Source organism: Bufo gargarizans, chromosome 6 (genome assembly GCF_014858855.1).
Source record: "Bufo gargarizans isolate SCDJY-AF-19 chromosome 6, ASM1485885v1, whole genome shotgun sequence".
Taxonomy (NCBI): Eukaryota; Metazoa; Chordata; class Amphibia; order Anura; family Bufonidae; genus Bufo; species Bufo gargarizans.
This window is the reverse complement of record NC_058085.1, coordinates 112766705-112784486: the sequence shown is the minus strand read 5'-3', so window position 1 is coordinate 112784486 and position 17782 is coordinate 112766705. Positions and strand designations below refer to the sequence as shown.

At 45.9% G+C, this 17782-nt stretch overlaps 1 protein-coding gene across 1 annotated transcript in view; it reads left to right on the top strand.

Moving 5' to 3' along the window:
• Positions 1-17782, top strand: part of LOC122941510 (embryonic polyadenylate-binding protein) — an 88987-nt gene that overhangs the window by 36240 nt on the left and 34965 nt on the right. Inside the window, exon 6 of the mRNA XM_044298824.1 lies at positions 3967-4104. Coding sequence (XP_044154759.1) covers positions 3967-4104 — 138 coding nt within the window. The remainder of the gene's footprint in view (positions 1-3966; positions 4105-17782) is intronic.

The window sequence follows — 17782 nt, the reverse complement described above, 5'->3', positions numbered from 1 at the left end:
TCAAGTCTGTTACGACGACGAACTGCATTCAGGTCTAGACCCGATGAGGACGACGAGCATGCAGATGAGCTTCCCTGAGATTGATTCTGACAGTTTGTGCAGAAATTCTTTTGGTTATGCAAACCGATTGTTGCTGCAACTGTCCGGGTGGCTGGTCTCGGACTATCATGGAGGTGAACATGCTGGATTTGGAGGTCCTGGGCTTGTGGTTACACGTGGTCTGCGGTTGTGAGGCCGGTTGGGTGTACTGCCAAATTCTCTGAAACTCCTTTGGAGACCGCTTATGGTAGAGAAATGAACATTCATTGCACGGCCAACAGCTCTGGCAGAGATTCCTGCAGTCAGCATGCCAATTGCACGCTCCCTCAAACGTTGCGACATCTGTGGCATTGTGCTGTGTGATCAAACTGCACATTTTTAGAGTGGCCTTTTATTGTGGGCAGTGTAAGGCACACCTGTGCAATATTCATGCTGTCTAATCTGCACCGTGATATGCCACACCTGTGAGGTGGGATGGATTATTTCGGCAAAGGAGAAGTGCTCACTAACAGATTTGTGAACAATATTTGAGTAATGGGCTTTTGTGTATGTAGAAAATGTTTCAGATCTTTGAGCTCAGCTCATGCAAAATGGGAGCAAACCCGAAAGTGGTGTTTTATATTTTTGTTCAGTGTATAAAATGCCACCTGCATTTTATATGCGCACCAATTGTTTTCGATGGGTCCGTGGTCCACATTTTGCAAACATATTCTGTCTTCTTGTGGAATGGACATACGGATGTGGAAAGCACACAGATCCTCCATGTGTTTTCCGTATCTCTGTCTGTTCCGCAAAGAGAGAGAACATGTCCTATACTTGTCAGGAAAATGCAGACCACGGACTCTTTGAAGTCAGTGTGTCCATAAAAAATGTGAATGCAACTGGTCTGCATCCTTATTTTGCAGATCTGCAATTTGCGGACTTCATAACTGATACGGTTGTGTGCATGGGACATTAAATTGCCAAATGTACGGTATGCATCAGGTAGTCTGAGTGACAGAACAGGAGCCCAGGAATCTGCGAATTTGCAGCTGAAAAGATAAGTATGTAAGGGTTATCTTTGCCCCAATTAATGTGATTTATTTTTTATTTTATTTTTTCTTGAATCTGAGGATTGCTTTAAGCCTCGCCACCTAGGGAAGCGATGGCTAACCTCTGGCACTCCATCTTTCGTGAAACTACGACACCCATCATGCTCCTTTTATTTCTGTGGAGTTCTGAGAAATGCCAAGCAAGTGTGCCTCTTGGGAGTTGTAGTTTTCAACAGCTGGAGTGCCGGAGGTTAGCCATTACCGACCTAGGTCTTCCGACACAATTCAGAAGGTAAGAGCAACAAGACATGTGATTTCTCAGCAACATTTTTGCAAAACTGTTTTCAGAAGGTCTTTCAGATTGACTGTAAATAGTAAAGTCCGCCACACAAGACAAAATGTGCTTGTGCAAAGTAGTCCCCCCTACACCAGGGGTGCACAATCCGCGGGCCGCATGCGGTCCGAGAACCAAGGTTTGCGTCCCCTGTCCTCCCAGATAGAAACACAGCTGATCATGCGATGTAGCATTACAGCTCCTGCTCCCGCACTGTAGCAGGAGCAGGACGGGTACCCGGCTGTCAGTGACAGTGGGGGAGCCGAGGAGAAGGCAGAAGCAGTGTATCAGCCCTTCTGCCTTATCCTCAGATAGGTGAGCAGCACACTATGCAGAGTGGACCTGGCTTGGGGGCAGAGGAGTGCAGAGCTGCAGGGTCAGGAGACCCTGATCAGATCTGCCTGTGTACAATTGCCCCACAGCAGGCTGGTTTCCCTTGTAACTGGGGCTCCTTTGGATGCCCTAGTTAGGCCTATTGCACACGGACGTTTTTTGCGTTCCGTATACGGAACCATTCATTTCAATAGTTCCGCAAAAAAAAGGAATGTACTCCGTATGCATTCTGTTTCCGTATTTCCGTTTTTTCATTCCGTTTTAACATAGAACATGTCCTATTATTGCCCGCAAATCACAGTCCGTGGCTCCATTCAAGTCAATGGATCCGCAAAAAAAAACGGAACACATACGGAAATGCATCCGTATGTCTTCCGTTTCCGTTCCGTTTTTTCCTGAACCATCTATTGAAAATGTTATGCCCAGCCCAATTTTATCTATGTAATTACTGTACAATGTATATGCCATACGGAAAAACGGAACGGAAGAACAGAAACGGAAACAAAAAACGGAACAACGGATCCATGAAAAACGGACCGCAAAACACTGAAAAAGCCATACGGTCGTGTGCAATAGGCCTTACAGTGAGGGAAATTGTGCAAAAAAAAAAGTCTTTGTCCCCAAAGGTCTTCCAGTGACCTCTTGAGGACAAATTATGCGGAAAAAGTAAAAAATAATATATATATATATATATAAAGAGAGAGAAAAATTAAATAAAATGTGTCAAAAAAAATTGAAAATTTATTTTAAAAAAATTAAATACAAATAAAAGAAAAAAATAAAGTGCAAAATAGTAGTGTTCGTTGTCCCCAGACAGTCTTTTTATGACCTCTTGGGGAACATATTATGTGGCAAAAATATATTTAAATAATAAGTAACAAAAAAATACAATAAAATATTAATATAATACAATTAAAAATAAAAAGTGAAAAGTTAACAAAGTCAGTGTATTTGTAGCAGAAATATATAAAAAATTAAGTTAAAGATAAAAAATAATAAAATACATAAAAGAAAAAACACCCACACCAACCAAAACTGTCGCCATTATTGCCCCATTTATGTGAAACTATACATATTATATAACAAAATGACCGACACAAATTAGGGAACTAATTATAACATTTTATTTTGGTGTCAGATTGCATATTTAAAGAATAAGGAGCTATAGTTTAAAAAAAAAACTAAAAAAAAAAAGTTTTGTACAGTTTACCTCAAAAGAAACTAAAAAAAATTAATTATAAGACCCTATGTGTCAAGTGAAAAATTGTTGGAAAAATTATTTTGGTAGTCCCATAAAAAAGTTACAACTGTTTGAACCACCAGGAGCTCAATCACAAAAAAAATGTCTGTTCAGGCCTGGTTTATTAAAGTGTTAACCAATAAGCGCTTTCCCCACTAGTAAGGAAAATGCTTACTGGTTATTACATGGCGCCTGTAACTGGCAGGAGGTGGCAATAACCAAGAAGCGCCGTCCTCTGCAGTGAAGAAAAGTGCCGATTTATGACTAAAAGGCAGGAAGGAAATGTTGCCACTTTTCCGTAAAAATGACTTTTAACAAGTTCCTTCTGCATACTTACCTGCTTCATGCCGCCCTGCCTCCATCTTCCGGTTCCTGCACTTTTACACCTGTCAGTGTGTGGCCATGGTCACATACACCGCTCCAGTCAATCACTGGCTTCCGCAGTGACATGCTGCTTGTGGCTACATCACCGCTGAAGCCAGTGATTGGCTGGAGAGGTGCATGTGACCATGGCCATGTAAAAACAGCGCAGCGAGCAGGTAAGTATAACTCTTCGCTTTCAGGGGTCATGCTGCAAGAACTTGTTAAAAATTCTTTTTTTTTTACTGGGAAATCCCTTTAAGCCCCTAATACACTGCGAGATAACAAGTGTTCATTATAACTGGCCTGTATAATCGCGCCGCACATCTCTGTGTACTCAGGGATGTACTGATCAGTATAACTAAATGAAGGAGGAATGACTGTCATAGCGATCATTCCTCCCCAGTCACTTTACATTGGCCTGTGTAATAGGCTGATGCAAATGAGCACCAATCAACATACTTTTTTATTTGCAGCCCCTTGAAATAGAGCGTTGTGACAATGCGGCCTGCAGACCAAAAAAAGCTGTGCACCCCCTGCCCTACCTATAGTATTGGCTGAAATAAGATGTGTTATATGTTCTCAGCATGTATCTATTAATTGGAAAAAAAATACACCATCTATCTCAGGCAGTTGCTGAAATGAACGGCAAGGAAATAAATGGACGCTTGGTTTATGTTGGAAGAGCTCAGAAGAGGATAGAACGTCAGAGTGAACTGAAACGCAGGTTTGAACAGATCAAACAGGAGAGAATCAGTCGTTATCAGGTAATGTGGTCAAGATTAGGCTGGAGCTGGGTGTAATGTCTTCTACAATTTCCCTGTAATATTAGAGGATCATATTCTGATACTAAAGAACAGTCTGTTCTGTCCCTTGTATTTTATCAAGGTCCCTGGTTCTTTACCAGAAATGTTACTTGTTTTATACTGTATGTGAGAAATCCGGTGGTTCCTTTCTGCTTTAGAACTAGCTGTTCCAAAGAGAAGATAACTTCTAGTTCTTAAGAGTTCCAAAAGTAATGGAAATATGGTACAAAAAGTCAGCACATTAAATGCTAACAGTTCAGAATACACATTAGGGGCGGTTTATCACACCCTGCACTCTGGAACTCTTGGTTCTAAAAGTTTCAACATTGAGCTTTTTACAAAAAAAATGTTGGACTTGTGCAAAAATTTGCCACCCCTGACTCCAGTTTTGGGAAGTGGATGTGGTTAGCTATGTTATTTCTTTTCACTCCAGTAGGGGGCATAGAAAAACTGGAGTAGCATTTCTAGACAATCATGACTGACAGCTCACTCCACTTTCACATATGGCTAAAGTCCTTTTTCAAGTCAGATTTATGATCGGCCCTTTAACACTGTGATAAATGTGGTTTGACTATAGCAGTTTATCCGTCAGTAAGCGGCTTTAAAAAAGTCGCACTTCTTTACAAAAAAGTCACATAAGATAAGCATGGTCTACACAAATGATTTTGCGCATTTTTTTGCGACTTTTTAAATTGTCGCAATAGTAAATCTGTCTAGAGAAAACTGGCGAGCATAGTCCAGAGCCAATAAAAGTCGCACATTTTTGCGCAGTTTAAGCAATTACGCAAAAATTTGCAACTTTTTCACTCCATTATTCTGACTTGAGCTAATGATAAATCTGGCCCAAAATGTTTAGCGTACCTAAACCTTCATATACACTTTATTAAAACCTGTCCTAATTGTAATGGAAACTATTTTGTAATGTATTTTTTATTTAACTTAAATAGGTGCTTGAAGTTTTAAAGCTATGTACAGCTTCGGAGGCAATCTTCTTCTTTTTTAATTTTATTGCATTTTACTCATTTGGGCTAAAAAATCTTTTTTCAGTTGGTCTTTATTAAATATATTGAGCCGTTTTGTCACAAAGGGTTAACTGTTTTTCTACACGTGTGAATAATCCTTCTCTAAGGGTACTTTCACACTTGCGGCAGGACGGACCCGACAGGCTGTTCACCATGTCGGATCCGTCCTGCGGCTATTTCGCCGTGCCGCCGCTCCGTCCCCATTGACTATAATGGGGACGGGGGCGGAGCTCCGGCGGTGCACGGCGAAAGCCGCCGGACTAAAAATTACTGCATGTCCGACTTTTTAGTCCGGCGGCTTTCGCCATGCACCGACGTGCTGCGCCGGAACTCCGCCCCCGTCCCCATTATAGTCAATGGGGACGGAGCGGCGGCACGGCAAAATAGCCGCAGGACGGATCCGACATGGTGAACAGCCTGTCGGATCTGTCCTGCCGCAAGTGTGAAAGTACCCTAATTTACTAAGTTGTCATAAAGACTTATTTAAGCCACATTCTTATCAGTAAGATGAGAACTGAGCTACAATGAGTGTTTATAATGTCAGAGAGCAGAGATAAGGAGGTTGCTAGATTAGCTGGCTGATGGAAGAGAGGGGAAATTCAGATCCTTCTATTAGTGCATCTCAGCCCTGTACAGAAAAAGTGTTCCATATTTGTAATCAGGGCCATCTTTAATATTGATTGGACCCTGGGCAAGAATTTACTTGTGCCCCCTGTATCCCGCCTTCCCACACCCTAGCAGGCAATCACGCCCTCTACCATAACACACATACAAAAAACTCCACACACCTCGTAGAGTTGTAAACTTTAATAATGATGAGTGGCCACTAGAGGTGTTCCTTGGCAGTAATGTAAATACTGGCTTTATTTCTGAAAAGGCAGTGTTTACATTAACCAGCTCAGCCCCCTAGCTTAAAGGGCTTCTGTCAGCCCACTAAACCCTTTCCCCCCCCCCCCCCCCGTTAATATTAATCCCTACACTGCAAGCTCCCTGTACATATGCTAAATATTAATTTTCGTTCAGTAGATAGTTAAAAATCAAGTTTTATCATATGTAAATTACTTTGCTACCAGCAAGTAGGGAGGCTACATGCTGGTAGCAGCCGCATCCTCCTCTCATCATGACGCCCCCTCCGCCGTTTGATTGACAGGGAACGGGTTCGTTCTCTGCTGGCCCTGTTCGAATTCAAAATATTGCGCCTGCGCCGTACCTTTCTTTAATCGGTGCAGGCGCACTGAGAGGCGGCCTCTCTCCCGGCCACTCCATCCTCAATGCGCCTGCGGCGTGGCTTTGGCATGGCTGCGTGAAGACGCATGTTAGGAGAGCTCCGTGCCCTGCTCCAGAAAACCAGCGAAGACCACCTTTCTACCCTCTTTTCTCTGGCCATGACTAAAGGGAGATGATCGAGAAGCCAATCCGCGGTCCCTCCTGATCAATCCATTGGCCGTTTCCTCCGGTCCAACCAGCAAGGGGGCTCGGAATCGCCCACAATGGCCGCCGCTTCCTTCTCTCTACGGCCCGCGGCACTTCCGTTCTTACCAGCACCAAGGATCCCGCTCCCACAAGAGCAGCTACTGAGTGATCCACATCTTTACCACTCAGCCCCGGCCTCTTTGAATGGAATGGACACTCGACCGGGCCCTCCACTGCCCATGCAGCTTCACACCAGCCGGACCTCGCAGGTACCGCTACCCAGGCTAGATTGGGGCCTACTAAAGGCGATTGCCTGCAGACCCGCGCCTCCTCGCCCCACCCGGCAGGTCGTCAAGCTCCTGAGAGGGACAAGGTGCATGACCATGCTCTTCTTACTAGCCCCTCAAGGGGTTCCATTGGGGGGATGCCTCCGGCCCTGCTGAACTCTGCTCACTCTCAGGGCCACACATTGCTCGCCCCTGTCACCCAGCATTCGGAGGAGTCCCAGGGGCCCCCCCACCCCCATCTTACATTGACCGCACGCTGGCTAAACTATGGGAAATGGTGCGAGCGCTACCCGCAAAATCTGATCTGGAAGCTCAAGTGGCCCGCATCGAGACCAAACAGGCCCAGGCCCTGCAAGCAGTTAGTGATGATGTCCGACAACTAGATGACCGTTTGTCCTCGTTAGAACACCAATACGCAGCTACAGCCTCTACGGTCCATTCCTACTCTGCATCCTTATCTGCACATACCTCCCAGTTGCAGGACTTCTCTCCTACACCTTGACGATGTGGAGAATAGAGGCTGCCGGAACGATCTTAAGCTCCGTAACATTCCGGAATCGGTCCCCAACGACCAGCTACACTCCATCATGGTCGACATCTTCAATTCGGTCCTGGACAATCCCCTCCAGACCAAGATCGAGCTAGATAGGGTCCACAGGACCCAGGAATCGTGACATGGATAGGCCACGTGATGTCATCTGTCGGGTTTATTTTTACACGGTAAAGGAGAGTATTTTGCGCAAAGCCTGGGTACAGAAGGAGCTTTTCTTCGAGGACTCTCCGATCACTATCCTGCCGGATGTGTCCCGCTTAACCCTGTCCATGCGGAGAATGGTGAGACCCCTGCTAGAAGCAATTAAAGAAGCAGGAGCATCTTACCACTGGGGTCATCCGTTCCACATCATCGTCAGATACTCCAACGGCCAATCTATGCTAGTCCGCTCTTCGACTGACCTCCCGGATCTGTTCAGATTCCTTGATATCCGCCCGTTTGCAGTTCCTGATTGGACATTGCCTCCATTCCTGCAAGATTCGCCACAAAGTCTGGACCTTCCTCGAGACGCACATCTCCTGGCCGTTCAAGCTCCTTCCGTGGCCGTACATCCAGGCCTCACTACCAGCCTTCCAGGCGACTTCCACTGCCTCCTCGTTGATCTACCATCCTGACCTCCGTTGATGCGTCATTCCTCCTGCATTATTAAAGGGGACTTTGTTGTGCTACTTTAAGGGGCCTCCAGGATGCTAAATTATCCTTCCTTCTCCCTTAGGTCACTGGGCGCTCTCCTCGAGATTTGGTTCCATCTTCTCTTCTAGGCGCCATCTGTTCTACCTCCCCACTAGGGCACTGTGAGTCCTTTCCTTGGTAATTGCTTCGGACAGGCTACTCAGTTACTTTCAATTTTGCAGCTTTTTCCTGCTTATAGCCAGATCCCTCTGCTTTCCCCTTTTTTTTTCCTTCCTGCCCTTTCCTACTCTTGTCCTCATCCCTCCCTTCCCCTTCGCCTGAAAAGAGATCATCCCTACTGCGTCTCCTCTGGAAAAAACGAGCACAAGTGGCGTTCATCCAAGAGACCCACTTCCGCTCCTCTTCCACACCGAAGCTCACTGACAGGCGTTTTCCTCATGCCTACCACAGCACTGACCCTGCTACCAAGACGAAAGGAGTCTCTATCCTTATCTCCAGCGCAGTCTCTTGGGACCTGATTGAATCTCGCACTGATGGGACAGGCAGGTACCTCTTTGTAAAAGGGAAATTAGCAGGTACTTTAGTTACATTGGCGTCCGTTTATGCCCCTAAGACGGGTCAGGTTGATTTCCTGACCAGGACCCTTAGGGCCTTGGAGGACTTCACCGAGTGACTCCTGATTCTTGGAGGTGACTTTAACCACTTCAGCCCCGCTAGCTGAAACCCCCTTCATGACCAGAGCACTTTTTACACTTCGGCACTACACTACTTTCACCGTTTATCGCTCGGTCATGCAACTTACCACCCAAATGAATTTTACCTCCTTTTCTTCTCACTAATAGAGCTTTCATTTGGTGGTATTTTATTGCTGCTGACATTTTTACTTTTTTTGTGATTAATCGAAATGTAACTATTTTTTCAAAAAAGACATTTTTCACTTTCAGCTGTAAAATTTTGCAAAAAAAACGACATCCATATATAAATTTTTCGCTAAATTTATAGTTCTACATGTCTTTGATAAAAAAAAAATGTTTGGGCAAAAAAAAAATGGTTTGGGTAAAAGTTATAGCGTTTACAAACTATGGTACAAAAATGTGAATTTCCGCTTTTTGAAGCAGCTCTGACTTTCTGAGCACCTGTCATGATTCCTGAGGTTCTACAATGCCCAGACAGTAGAAAACCCCCACAAATGACCCCAGACATCCTAAGGTATTCGCTGATGGGCATAGTGAGTTCATAGAACTTTTTATTTTTTGTCACAAGTTAGCGGAAAATGATGATGATTTTTTATTTTTATTTTTTTCTTACAAAGTCTCATATCATCATTTTCCGCTAACTTGTGACAAAAAATAAAAAATTCTAGGAACTCGCCGTGCCCCTCACGGAATACCTTGGGGTGTCTTCTTTCCAAAATGGGGTCACTTGTGGCGGTTATACTGCCCTGGCAATTTAGGGGCCCAAATGTGTAAGAAGTACCTTGCAATCAAAATCTGTAAAAAAAAAAAAATGGCCTGCAAAACCCAAAAGGTGCACTTTAAAATATGTGCCCCTTTGCCCACCTTGGCTGCAAAAAAGTGTCACACATGTGGTATCGCCGTACTCAGGAGAAGTTGGGGAATGTGTTTTGGGGTGTCATTTTACATATAACCATGCTGGGTGAGAGAAATATCTTGGCAAAAGATAACTTTTCCCATTTTTTTATACAAAGTTGGCATTTGACCAAGATATTTTTCTCACCCAGCATGGGTATATGTAAAATGACACCCCAAAACACATTGCCCAACTTCTCCTGAGTACGGCGATACCAGATGTGTGACACTTTTTTGCAGCCTAGATGCGCAAAGGGGCCCAAATTCCTTTTAGGAGGGCATTTTTTGACATTTGGATCCCAGACTTCTTCTCACACTTTCGGGCCCCTAAAAAGCCAGAGCAGTATAAATACCCCACATGTGACCCCACTTTGGAAAGAAGACACCCCAAGGTATTCAATGAGGGGCCTGGCGAGTTCCTAGAAATATTTTTTTTTTGCATAAGTTAGCGGATATTGATTTTTTTTTTTGTTTTTTTCTCACAAAGTCTCACTTTCCGCTAACTTAGGACAAAAATTTCAATCTTTCATGGACTCAATATGCCCCTCACGGAATACCTTGGGGTGTCTTCTTTCCGAAATGGGGTCACATGTGGGGTATTTATACTGCCCTGGCTTTTTAGGGGCCCTAAAGCGTGAGAAGAAGTCTGGAATATAAATGTCTAAAAATGTTTACGCATTTGGATTCCGTGAGGGGTATGGTGAGTTCATGTGAGATTTTATTTTTTGACACAAGTTAGTGGAATATGAGACTTGGTAAGAAAAAACAAAAACAAACAAATTTCCGCTAACTTGTGCCAAAAAAATGTCTGAATGGAGCCTTACAGGGGGGTGATCAATGACAGGGGGGTGATCACCCATATAGACTCCCGGATCACCCCCCTGTCATTGATCACCCCCCTGGTAAGGCTCCATTCAGACGTCCGTATAATTTTTACGGATCCATGGATCGGATCCGCAAAACACATGCGGACGTCTGAATGGAGCCTTACAGGGGGGTGATCAATGACAGGGAGGTGATCACCCATATAGACTCCCTGATCACCCCCCTGTCATTGATCACCCCCCTGTAAGGCTCCATTCAGACGTCCGTATGTTTTTCACGGATACATGGATCGGATCCGCAAAACGCATGCGGACGTCTGAATGGAGCCTTACAGGGGGGTTATCAATGACAGGGGGTGATCAGGCTGATCACCCCCCTGTCACTGATCATCCCCCCTGTAAGGCTCCATTCAGACGTCCGTATGATTTTTACGGATCCATGGATACATGGATCGGATCCGCAAAACACATGCGGACGTCTGAATGGAGCCTTACAGGGGGGTGATCAATGACAGGGGGGTGATCAGGGAGTGTATATGGGTGATCACCCGCCTGTCATTGTTCACCCCCCTGTAAGGCTCCATTCAGACGTCCGCATGTGTTTTGCGGATCCGATCCATGGATCCGTAAAAATCATACGGACGTCTGAATGGAGCCTTACAGGGGGGTGATCAATGACAGGGGGTGATCAGGGAGTGTATATGGGTGATCACCCCCCTGTCACTGATCATCCCCCCTGTAAGGCTCCATTCAGACGTCCGTATGATTTTTACGGATCCATGGATACATGGATCGGATCCGCAAAACACATGCGGACGTCTGAATGGAGCCTTACAGGGGGGTGATCAATGACAGGGGGGTGATCAGGGAGTGTATATGGGTGATCACCCGCCTGTCATTGTTCACCCCCCTGTAAGGCTCCATTCAGACGTCCGCATGTGTTTTGCGGATCCGATCCATGGATCCGTAAAAATCATACGGACGTCTGAATGGAGCCTTACAGGGGGGTGATCAATGACAGGGGGTGATCAGGGAGTGTATATGGGTGATCACCCCCCTGTCACTGATCATCCCCCCTGTAAGGCTCCATTCAGACGTCCGTATGATTTTTACGGATCCATGGATACATGGATCGGATCCGCAAAACACATGCGGACGTCTGAATGGAGCCTTACAGGGGGGTGATCAATGACAGGGGGGTGATCAGGGAGTGTATATGGGTGATCACCCGCCTGTCATTGTTCACCCCCCTGTAAGGCTCCATTCAGACGTCCGCATGTGTTTTGCGGATCCGATCCATGGATCCGTAAAAATCATACGGACGTCTGAATGGAGCCTTACAGGGGGGTGATCAATGACAGGGGGTGATCAGGGAGTGTATATGGGTGATCACCCGCCTGTCATTGATCACCCCCCTGTAAGGCTCCATTCAGACGTCCGCATGTGTTTTGCGGATCCGATCCATGTATCCGTGGATCCGTAAAAATCATACGGACGTCTGAACGGAGCCTGACAGGGAGGTGATCAATGACAGGGGGGTGATCAAGGAGTTTATATGGGGTGATCAGGGGTTCATAAAGGGTTAATAAGTGACGGGGGGGGGGGGGGTGTAGTGTAGTGTTTGGTGAGACTTTACTGACCTACCTGTGTCCTCTGGTGGTCGATCCTAACAAAAGGGACCACCAGAGGACCAGGTAGGAGGTATATTAGACGCTGTTATCAAAACAGCGTCTAATATACCTGTTAGGGGTTAAAAAATTCGGATCTCCAGCCTGCCAGCGAGCGATCGCCGCTGGCAGGCTGGAGATCCACTCGCTTACCTTCCGTTCCTGTGAGCGCGCGCGCCTGTGTGCGCGCGTTCACAGGAAATCCCGGCCCTCGCGAGATGACGCATATATGCGTGACTCTGCGCAGGGCTGCCACCTCCGGACCGCACATCTGCGTTAGGCGGTCCGGAGGTGGTTAACATTGTTCTAGACCCTCGCTTGGACTCCTCCAAGGGCCAGGTTTCTTTCCCCCACTCAACCATATCCAAACTCAAGGAGCTCCTGTTCTCTCAACAACTCGCGGACACCTGGCGCATCTTATATCCAACATCCCGAGACTATACATTCTTTTCCCACCCACACAACTCCTACTCCAGGTTGGATTATTTCCTCCTGAGCCATGCTAGTCTAGACCTCCTTACAAGGGGAGAGATCGACCCTATAACCTTCTCTGACCATGCCCTAATCGCTATATCTTTTTCCCGTCCCACCAAACCAGAGCCTGGCACTGGCAGTTGAATGACTCACTCCTACAGGACCTACAGGTTACCTCTGAAATTCAGAGGGACCTGACTGATTATTTTGAGAATAACATCACACCAGAGAGTGATCCTCTTACAGTCTGGGAAGCCCATAAATGCTTTATCAGAGGCACCTTTATAAAGTTAGGGTCCTGACTGAAAAAGGAGAGCGCCAAAGATATCTGCCCTTCTGTTGCGCATTCATGCGTTAGAACAGCAACACAAACAGACCCTGAACTCGCAGCTGGGAGCAGATCTCGCTCAGCTTCGGCATCAGGTTCGCTCACTTTGCATCTCAAAAGCGAAGGCGACCTTAATTAAATGCCGTAGACACTACTATTAACATGGAAATAAACAAGGCAGAACCCTCGCTCGGGCTTTGGGAAAAACCAGGCTGTGTTCCTACGTCCCCCACGTGTCAACTCCCTCCGGTACAAAGACCTCCCTTCCGCGGGAAATAACAGAAGCATTCAGATCATACTATCACACACTATATAATTTAGAGGACTCTTATCAGTCCGCTGACCTTGAATCCATGCCCGCTATGAGGTCTTATCTTGAATCTGTGGGCTTACCATCTCTCCCCCCCCAGAAGCGGTTTCTGCATTGGAGATGCCCATATTACTATCTGAGTTACAGGCAGCTATTAAAGATTCCCAATCAGGGAAGGCTCCTGGTCCAGACGGGCTTACGCTACCGTACTATAGGCAATTCGGGGACATCTTGTCTACTCATTTTCTAGCTGCCTTTAACTCATTTGATATGGCCCGTACTCTCCCCAATGACACCCTAAGAGCCCACATCACAGTTGTCCCCAAGGAAGGGAAAGACCTTTCGCAATGCCAAAGCTACCGTCCTATCTCCCTGATTAACGTGGACTTAAAGCTGTTCTCTAAAATTCTCGCCTCTCGCTTCCTACCACATCTCCAAAAATTAATCCACTTAGACCAGACTGGCTTCTTACCCTTGAGGGAAGCTCGTGACAACACTACAAGAGCAATAAACATGATCTACCAAGCTGTCGCCTCTAAGATCCCAACACTATTCCTATCAACTGACGCTGAAAAGACGTTCGATAGGGTCAGTTGGAGATTCATGTTTGAGACTCTACGACACGTGGGATTGGGGGAAAAGATGATGGCACGTATTACTAATCTTTACTCCAACCCCACGGCAGTGGTCAAAGTGAATGGCCAATTCTCCTCGCCCCTATCCATCCACAATGGTACGAGACAGGGCTGTCCCCTCTGATATTTGTGATCTGTCTGGAACCGCTTCTGTGCCACATAAGGGGGAACCCCGATATTTTAGGCTTCCAGATTCATGGGACCTCTCACAAGGTTGCAGCCTACGCTGACAATCTGCTGTTCTTCCTCACCAACCCAAGGGTTACCCTCCCAAACCTATTATGGGAACTTAAAGTGTATGCCCACCTCTCGAACTTTAAGATTAACTATCAGAAATCTGAAGCCTTAAACATCACTCTCCCGCCTGCCACAGTCATGTCAATATCAGAGAACTTCCCCTTTAAATGGACGCGTTCATCTTTAAAGTACCTTGGGATTTTCCTGACCCCCTACACTCTCTGACCTATACCAGGTTAACTACCCGCCTCTTCTCCGAACCATAAAATCAGACTTAGACAGGTGGCATAAAAACACGTTTTCATGGTTTGGTAGCATCTCTATTTTTAAAATGAACATATTGCCAAAAATCCTTTACTACTTTCAAGCCCTCCCGGTCCATATCCCCAGACTCTTCTTTCACAATCTTCTGAAAATGTTGACCCATTTTATTTTGGCCGGCAAACCGTCTGGAAGAGGGACTAGGGCTGCCAGACTTCCTTTCCTACCACAGAGCATCCCATCTCCTTAGAATTGTAGATTGGTGTCGCCACAAGGCCTATAAACAATGGATCTCAATTGAGCAGTCCTTCCTATCAACTCCTTTACCTGCTACTCCTTGGTTGGCTGCTCACATCCCATTGGAGGGGCGCCTACACCCGACCATAGGCCCCTCCCTGAAAGTCTTTTCTGCCATTCAAAATTGCCCCGATATCTCCCCATCCCCCTATCCTGGGTAACCCCCAATTACCCCCAGGGATGGAACGCGGACCCTTTTGCAATCTGGTGAATTGCAACAAATTCAGGGCCCATCATTTGATCGCCTCGAATTTGTGGCTCACTCCTCAACAGATCTCTGAGATGGCTGAAACTCCTACCATCAACCCTTGGCAGTCTCGACAACTTAAACATTTCTTGACCACACTCCCTCCGGCGGTGACATTTATCCGGGACAAGACGGATTTTGAGTCTCTTTGTGACCAACCTGGTGTGACGAGACGTACACTCTCCCGAACGTACAACTTGCTACTCACTCCACCTGACCAACCTCCTCCCAACTTCATCGCCCAGTGGGAAACTGACCTAGATATCACACTTTCCCCGGAACGACGATTGAGACTATATACTTGCATTCACAAAACATCTATTGCCAGCAGTGTCCAAGAAGCTGGGTTCAAACTTATGTCCCGTTGGTATAGGGTCCCTAGTAGACTTAACTCCATTTTACCGCCAACCTCGCCTTTATATTGGCGTATAGTGGCTCCGCGAGAGGCACTATACTACACACATTCTGGTCCTGTCCTCAGCTTATGAGTTTCTGGGATTCGGTGTGGTTGATTATGTCCAAGTTCACCTCTTATACCCTCCCTAAGACTCCTGCTTTTTTCCTGTTCAATCAGTGCGAGATTCCTCTTTCTACCTATAACAAATCTGTGATAAGGCACCTGGTAAACACAGCAAGAGCTTGCATCCCGTGTTTATGGAGGTAACCGTCTACGCCTTCTGTAACTAGAATGGAAGATCTTACCTCTTCACTGATGAGATACACCGAAAAGGGGTTCACTAAAACTTGGAGTCATTGGATGGACTTCTACGGCTCCGCAGAATGTAGAGCGCTTCTATCCCCTGCATGAGTGCGAGGTTTGCTGTCGATTACCCTCTCCCTCCTTCCCCTCCCCTTTTCCATCCCTTTTAATGTTCTCCTTCCTTTTCTGGCTTTCTCCTCCTTAAGACGTCAATTGGCGTTTCAGTTTCTTCAAATTATTCCACATTTAATTGTGGGGTGCCCCCATTAGGCACTGCACTCATCTGCCTAGCCGATTGTCATCTATAACATTTTTGCTTCATTTATTGAGATGTTTAATAGTTGTCTCATGTCTGGTCATGACTTGGATAAATGAAAAATGAAAATCTTAAATAAGGAATTTACAAAAAAAAAAATAACATACAGATTTCTGAATGGAGCCTTACAGGGGGGTGATCAGGGAGTGTATATGGGGTGATCACCATCCTGTCATTGATCACCCCCCTGTAAGGCTCCATTCAGACGTCCGTATGTGTTTTGCAAATCCGCGGATCCGCAAAACACATACGGACGTCTGAATGGAGCCTGACTGGGGGGTGATCAGGGAGTCTATTATTGGGTGATCAGGGGTTAATAAGTGACGGGGGGTGTAGTGTGGTGTTTGGTGCTACTTTACAGAGCTGCCTGTGTCCTCTGGTGGTCGATCCAAGCAAAAGGGGCCACCAGAGGACCAGGTAGCAGGTATATTAGACGCTGTTATCAAAACAGCGTCTAATATAGCTTTTAGGGGTTAAAAAAAAAATCGCATCTACAGCCTGCCAGCGAATGATCGCCGCTGGCAGGCTGTAGATGCACTAGTTTACCTGAAATCTTGCGTCTCGCGAGAGGACGCGCCTGGCGCGTCCAGGAGGAATAACAGGGCCGCCACCAGGACACAATCCTGCGTGCGGCGGTCCTGTAGTGGTTAAAAAGCTTGCCGAGACATGCTATAGACACCAGAACTACTACGTTTACTGTTGTGCTTCTGGTGACTCTAGTGTCCCTTAATATAGAGGGGGAAAAAAGAATCGGCACAAAAGTATCAAATAAAATGGCTGTGTCATTCTTCTAAAAATTAAAAAAAGCACAACTTCTGACACAAATATATAGTATTTCACAATTTTGCAGATTACAGTTTTTTGTTGTTTTTTTTTACAATGTGTAGATAGTACTGTACTACTAACCCCTCCATCCACCCCTACATACAGGGTAATACAGAGCCACATACCTCTTACATCCAGTGATGTCTCCTTTGATGTAGATGTTCCCTTTCCTTGTCTTCTCCTTTCAGACCAGACACCATTTTTCAGTCATTTCTCGTCTCTGCAGTTTGACAAACAAAATCTTAGTTCACTACTTTTCCATCATCCTCCCATCTTCTGGACAAATCATCCTACCACCCCCAATACTATACTGCAGAAACAGATAAAGCCCCTGATAATGGTAGTATCATGTAGATAGTGCCCTAAAATAACTGCACCCGGCAAATAGTGCCCCTGACACTAATAGTGTAAACATAACGTCCCCCAAAAATAATTGTGGTAAGCTGATACTGTGCCAAGGTGCCCCCACAGTAATAGTGCTCCTAAAAGTCCCACCAATAGGAATAATTCTCTGCTAGAGCACACATGGTAGTAATAGTGCTCCTACAGTGCCCCCAACATGTCCCCACTGTGCCCCAGAAGTAATAATGCTCATACTAGTAATCATGTTCCCCATAGACCCCCAGTAGTAGTAAAGCCCATCATAATGCCCCCAGTAGTAATAATTCTCCTTATAATGTGCCAGTGCAAAAAATACCCCCTGCTAATGTCCCCATAGTGCCAGTATAAAATACCACTATATAGTGTCCCCAGTAAATGCCCCAATAGTGCTCTGATCCCTTCTTCCTAGTGCCCCCATAATGTACCAGTATAAAATGCCCCAGTAGATGCCCTCAGTGTCCCCCATAATTTGCAAGTATAAAATACCCCTTCTTAGTGCCCTCCATAGATGAGCCCATAGTACTCCTCTCTCCCCTTCCCCATAGTACCCACCATAATGTTACCCAGTAAAAAAAATGGCCCTATACAGAGCCGCCCCATATAAAATACCCCTGCTTTGTGGCCTCAGTAGATGCCCCCA